The 6,908-nt window shown below is 39.6% G+C and overlaps 1 protein-coding gene across 1 annotated transcript; it reads left to right on the top strand.

Moving 5' to 3' along the window:
* Positions 1-8: 8 nt before the first annotated feature.
* RB195_013162 (uncharacterized protein) lies at positions 9-6,774 on the top strand (the record flags this gene model as incomplete). Its single annotated transcript, XM_013448904.2, has 18 exons — positions 9-86; positions 852-977; positions 1,049-1,231; positions 2,631-2,734; positions 2,795-2,908; positions 3,327-3,463; positions 3,674-3,773; positions 3,841-3,979; positions 4,034-4,159; positions 4,225-4,345; positions 4,701-4,769; positions 4,827-4,939; positions 5,005-5,143; positions 5,209-5,258; positions 5,314-5,384; positions 5,792-5,969; positions 6,257-6,583; positions 6,640-6,774. 18 exons carry the CDS (start codon positions 9-11, stop codon positions 6,772-6,774), a joined length of 2,310 nt encoding a protein of 769 aa, XP_013304358.2.
* Positions 6,775-6,908: the final 134 nt, after the last annotated feature.

Raw genomic sequence — 6,908 nt, 5'->3', positions numbered from 1 at the left:
ACAACGCAATGGCCGCACAGCAACTTGAGGATATCGGTGCGATCGAGGAAGTGGATGTTGGAGGCTACGAATTGGTTAACGTCAAGGTGCGTTAGTTTTAGGATCTGTTTCTGCAGTTGTTTTGTATATTTTTAAGAAAAATATAAATTCCTGAAGCGAATTATGAGAGTTAACGTGAATATGCGGTCATCGATATTGTTTTATACGTTGCTCAGAGAATGAAGAACTGTTATCTATGGATTAAGGGGATATATTTTCGATTCCTGACAATTGTATGACATCTTAGGAAGGATCATCAAACGAATTAGGGGGAAAATCCTAAAGGGGCTTGTTTTATTTGTTTCGCTTGAATTCCTAGTTCTTGCCTAGTCCTTTTCTATGGTTTTACACGACTTAGTGTCGAATGGTATGCATCCCAATGTTGCTCTTCTTGAATTTCTTGCTATGCAAGTATAATGAAAAGAAAAATGAAAATAAGAAAATACAATATTTCCTTAATGCGTACTTTTTCGCTTTAGGATTTAATAAGCGAATCAGATGAGAGAATACAAGGAAATAAGTGGAGATTCGCGTTTCTTAGGGAAGCGCTACTTTTTCAAATGTGTTTGAAATGTCATTTTCTGCGTAAAATAATTTATTACGTTCACTGTGTTTAAGTGTTTTCTGTTTTTTGGTGCAGTTACATCATTCAACGAAAACTTCTGCAGAAACTCCGCATGAAGTGAACATCTTTTCATTTGTTACTACATGGAAAACCCTCATTTTTCCTCGGAGCTGTTTTCTTTGATGGCCTATTTAACGCTCTTCATTACTTTTCTGCTTTTCTTCCTTTCATCTTTTTCTATTTCCAGCATGAATCCGCCGCTGTTGCTACTCCCACTCGTCGTCATACGACTCCAGGAATTAGAAATCGATGTCCTTATGGTTGTGGGAAGATGATCGCTCTTAGAACGATCGACTATCACAGAACTAATGGGGTATGTTTCTCATAATCATGAGCAGTTTCTTGAATCTTATTCATGATATGGTTTTAGATGTGATTTTTCAGTGTCGTCCCGGTAATTCGAAAGACGAGACGTTTGGAGACACAAGCAAAAAGCGTTATTATTGTTGTGGAGTCTGTTTCATGGAATTTGTTACGCGAGCGTCTTTCCATGAACACTTGAGTGTTGAGCACGATGTGCACCCGGAAATAAATGAGCTCGTTTTTGACAACATTGTAGAGTTCAAGGTAAGAGTCATGAGACTCTTTTTCGCTTCACCACATCAATATGCTTATTATTTATTTATTTTTCCTTTACATGACAATCCATGTGTTTACGAATGGAGTATACAATGAACGAATAGCATAAATGACACCAACAAAGTAATAGCAATGATTACATACATAGTTTACTGAATACAAGTGAAGAAACCTCGAATTATTTGCTTGCTCAAAGAATCTGTTGAGAGCTTCCTCAAGTACTAAAGCTTAGCGGGTTTGGGTTTTTTTTTTTCGACACAATTGAGTAATCTGAGCCAGCTCTGTTAACGAAAAAGTGTTATATCACTGGAGACCTAGGGAAAGTAAAGTTAATCTTAAATGTAGAGATTTTAAATGTAGGGCCACGTGTTGTCAATTTTTGAAAGAGAAGAAATCAGAGATTTTCAGACGAGTGTAACCATAGAGGATTTTATGAACCATGATAAGATCGTTCCTCCTGCTTTTCAGTGAAGGAGGTTCTAAATCAAACAATCTATAATTTGGTCTTATTATTATCTCTCTTTAACGGTTTACGTTGTGGCTACTTTTTTTTGATTTCTCATGGCTAAGTTTTCTTTATTGTTTTCTTTTTATTGGAGTCTGGGGATCAATACTTATATTCCATTTTTTTTTTGCTGTTAGAATTCAGTATTAATGAAGTCAATCACGTTTCGAAGAGAGTTGCCTTGCCGATAAACTAAAGTCTTTGAGGAAGGCGACGGCTTAAAGGCATCACCCCACGAATCTGAGGTGGTGCAGATTTCAGGTGGAGTATTCTTATAAGGCATAGTAGATTATGGAGAGGAGGGTGATTCCGTCCATTTCTTCCTGATTGCCGCAAAAAAGCGGCCCGGAAGATGTGGCGCCGCACAAGGCTGGCGCGCTCCGGTCAAAATCATTGTAGAAAATAGTGCGCCAGAACGTCTGAAGCCGGATGGTCCGGGCCGTTTTTTACGGCAATTAGGAAGAAATGGACGGAATCACCTCCTCTCCATAGTCTCCCATCCCGTTTACGAATACTCCATCTGTAGTCCGTACCTCCTCAGATTCGTGGAGTGATGCCTTTAATGGAGCCACATCTCTTGAAGAACAATTTCGTTTACCGCCGTACCACATTCTGTTATGCATAAATGCGATAGTCGGAGCCGGTGCTCCGACTCCCTTCACTTCTGGACGATTGACGAAGAGGTCCTCAACACTTGAGCTGCACCCCATGAGCTAGACTCCTTTCATCTGAGGAGTCTCCGGCTTCTCTTAATTGCACCTATGCTGTTATGTGGTAATTTCTTCAAAACAAATTGTAGTTTTCGGGGAGAGGTTCAAGTCAGACATTATCTTGATATTGCTTTTCAGTGTAAATTCTGTTGTGTTTAGAAATTATTTGCAGCGTTTCGTGCGCTGGTTAGAGCTCAAAGGTGGAGCTCATTTTCGTCACAAATCCGGTTCGAAAAGACGTCAACGAGGAAGAGGAATTTTCATGGCTTGCAACAGGTTTTTTTTCTTCAAATTCTCAGTTAGAGTGCTCCTTTTCCAAGTGTCCTATATTTTCAGAAGTGGTTTTGTGAATTCAACCAATGCCACAGGAACCGATCGCGATCGAGTTGGTCCCTATCGCATGGGCCATACATGCACCGCCTACATTCATGGAACTCAGCATGCTGATGGGTAGGTTTCTGAGCAGCTCGCTAAAAGATTATGCTGTGAATTCAGTCGTTGTAAATGTTTAAAACATCTCCAGTTTTAGTATCTTACGCTAGAATTTAGAGCAATAAACATTTTTGCATTCTGCTATGGTTGAAAATACCAGTTTCTGTTCATTTTCATCTGTAGCGAGCGACAACAATTTTCTGCAAAATTTGCACATGATTTGTCCTAATAAGGTTCTCAATTTGTGCCTTTCATATCCATATTGTGGCCGCCTCGCAGAACAATCTTCATAGGCAAATTTCCATCGAAAAAAAAACAGAAATTTAGAGGTATACGTAAAATGATTGTTCGAGTGTCGTAGAAGTTGGTTGAGAATTTATTTGAAGAGATTGGGGAAAGTAAATTTCAGAACTTCATTTATAAATAATTATTGTAGACGAGTGTCGATTGAAATGTGTGGTGATCATTACGGACATGACGTTCGAATGAGACTTCCTCCAATAATCAAGTCAATCATAGCACAACGACAGATGGAAGGTGAAAGCAACGCGGATATCATTGACTACTTGAGACGTTAGTTTCACTACTTTTGACCTCATACTTATTTTTACTGTTGTGGTATGGCTTTGCTGTTATTGAAGAATGTTGTGTTGATCCTGCGCTTGTTGTTATTTGAAGAATGCGAAGTGTTTCCAAATGACTAGCACCTTTTTGCTTCTTTAATTTATTGCGGGTTTTCGTAATTATTCCACTTCTCTTCTCCGGAAATTTTCCAATTTTCAGAACACTTTCTTCCGTTTGCAGCGGACAACATCTATGCACAGCGAGCATGTCTAGTTGACAATGATGAACTTCGTACAATCAACGTTACAGCGACAAAAAAGTGAACAATATCTTTATAACTATGCCACTGACTGTAAAGTACTGTTTGATCTTGCAATACGTTACAGATGGGAAGTTGAAGGTATACCAACCGCATGTGAAATTTGGGAAGAAGAACTTCTAGACTTGGTCGGGATCGTGAGAGAAGGAGTACCACGTGTGAGAGAGTTGCACGAAAAAACAACCGAAGAGCTCGCAATAGAACAGGTTAGAGAGCCTCACTTTTTTCTACTGTTTTTATTTGATATAGATGTTCATCAGAATTGGCCGAAACCTCAAGTATTCACTGCGAAAGTACGGTTGAAGAACGGTGATTTTGTGCCTGTTGAAGCCGTTTCAGAATTAGATCGTTGTGCCCGAGACGACCAATACCATGAAGAATCTCCGGTTAGATTAATATATCATAACATGTGAAGTTTAGCAGTTGTTTTGAGTGCAAGGATCATTTGTAGTGCCTGTCACCGGAAAATCCTGAAGGCTATGAGTCTACTGAAGCACCATTCCAAGGCAGTGGTCCTCCATCCAAGAAACCTATGCTCTCGGATACAGCGAGACGTATTGAAGACAGCCCAGGTAATATCTGCGATATTTGTCTCTACTAAAGGCAATGTATCACGATTTTGGTCAATTTCGACATCCTTGCGTTACACGCACTAAGATGGGAATTCGTATGTTTGAGATTTTTGGAGGAACGTGTACTGGATCAACACAAAAGACTGTCACAAGCTAACGTAGAATTTTAACTTTTCAAAATTTTCAATAGGTCTATCAAAGCCTAAAACGGTAGTATTTCGTATTGCACCTCTTATCCACAATCCAAATCCATGAGCATTCAAAACCGACTTAAGTTTTGGTTGCTCTCTAAAATGCTAAACTCAAGATCTAAATAATAAGTGGATGATAGAGCGTATCAAAGTTTTTGTTGTAGAAGAATATATTGACGTGGATGGAGTGGCCGATGTTGCTCGCCTGTCATCAGCTGCCTCGTCTGGACAAGGTATTCATTTTGAGTTCCTTCGTTTTTCATGGTGTTCTCTAAGGTTTTGTTTTCTAGGTTCCGATATTCCTTCGCGAAGAAACTACGTACCAAAGGGAACAACCATATCAAAAGAAGAAGTCTTGCAAAAGTTACTCTACGAAATCGACTCGCTGAGGAATCTTATTATTGTAGGTTGCGTAATAGTTGGCACGATCAGTTTGTGATGAAAATCAATAAGATCATATCCACCCAGGAATCGTCAGCGTTGTCATCAGCGTTCAGTCTGCAGTACCTTTTACTACGTTTGAAGGCTCTTCGGCCGATGGTAAGACAACCTATGTCATCTCAGACGCGAGCAAATACATTAGAATTTCGAGACGGGAGGTTGCCTGGTAAATTTACACTTGGGTATTGATTGGGATTGCATGGGTATTGATTTTAACTCTTTTTCTTTCAGATAATATTTGTCAGTTAGATGGGGAGCTGACTGGTACTGGATCCTATGACGTTGGTTTTGGTTGCGTTAAATTCCGCTCTAGTTTTCCTTTAAAACACTTTCCAGGTTCTAAGCGATGACGAAGATATTGTACTATCAACTGGTGGATCCATCGAGTTTAATAGCTATATCTGGAGGTAGTGCCAAAGAGAAAGATGTATTGTACATATTTGTAGTTCGATTCATTGCTGCCTTGTTGCCACAATAAAATGAGACACATTTACATACTGATTCAAACGATCTCTTTTTCTTTTTATTTTCTTGATTGAATAAAATATTCAAGAATTTTATTGGGTCGTTCTTGATATCGGGTAGCACACCAGAGTTACGTTCAAATGTTCCTTTTTTGTAGCTTTACATCATAAATTTACATCTTTTTCAAAACTAGCAAAGTTTCTTCTCCGAACACATGACAGAGTTAATGAAATTCAACAAAGTATCTTCTACAACCATTACCTGACACTCCGTGGAGATAACTATGTTCCTCTAATTCTCAATATTGCATGCTTTGTTACAAACTGTTCGTTTAATGTACATCTTTGAGGCGGAAAATGAGTGCAGCAGTGCGGAAGCTCGCCTCCGACTTTTCTCGAATATTTCTGGGAAGAGCATCGACAGCAGCACCATTATTCCAGTCACGTCCGCTCATGATCAGTACCGCTCTTCACGACAGTATTAGAGACGCACATCGGGCAGGAACCAAAGTTTCTGGTGCTGCTAAAGTAAGCTGTTCTGATTACTGCGTAGCAGACTCTAAAATTCCTGAATTTTGTGGACTGTGCACCCCTCGCAATGCCTGTTGCCCGCGCTCAAAGACTGGTTTCTCATTCGATTACATCAAACAAATGATGATTAATTAGTAGAAAAACGTCTGATAGAGCGAGGAAGAACACGTAATCGATCCATACGTACAAACAAAACAAGCATTTGTAACAGATCTAGTTCAGTAACGAGAACGAAGTAACATTCGAGTTAATGCGTATGATATTTAATGCCCAGACATGTTTAGGAAGTTATGGAAGGTACCGCGGGTGCAGGACGATTCACGACGGTTAGTATGCACGGTATTGAATCGCGATTTCCCACCGCCGAGACCATGAAAACAGAGTTTGACGGAATTCCTTATTGTGACTTGCCAATCGTTTACATCAAAGCGACTAAAAACAACACACTCGTGACGGTTATGGACAAAAATAACCACGTGATCATCTACACGTCATGTCGACTCGAAGGATTCAAGCATGCGCGTAAGAAGACTACCATTGCCGGTCAAACAACTGGTGTGGCAGCTGGCCAACGATTAGTTCGAAGAGGTGTTCGGGCAGTCAGAGTACAGGTTGGACGGCTTTATTCATATAATTTGCATCTTTTTGTTCTACTGTCGATTTATAGGTAAAAGGTCTTGGTCCAGGACGGATGACTTGTGTCAAAGGTCTGACTGTTTCTGGAGTCCAAGTGGTCAGTATAACGGATCATACAGCGCTAAAAGAACTTGGTCCAAGGCCACGAAAAATTAGAAGAGTTTAGGTATTTCATAATAGTGAAGATTCTGTACACCTTCTTATTGTTTTTTCTTATTGTTAGAATTTATTTGTATGTATAAATCAGATGCAATACGTGAGTCATAACATACCGAGATTTAACTGAGATTAGAGTCAAAA

Source organism: Necator americanus, chromosome V, assembly GCF_031761385.1.
Source record: "Necator americanus strain Aroian chromosome V, whole genome shotgun sequence".
Taxonomy (NCBI): Eukaryota; Metazoa; Nematoda; class Chromadorea; order Rhabditida; family Ancylostomatidae; genus Necator; species Necator americanus.
This window is presented reverse-complemented; position numbering and strand designations above follow the sequence as displayed.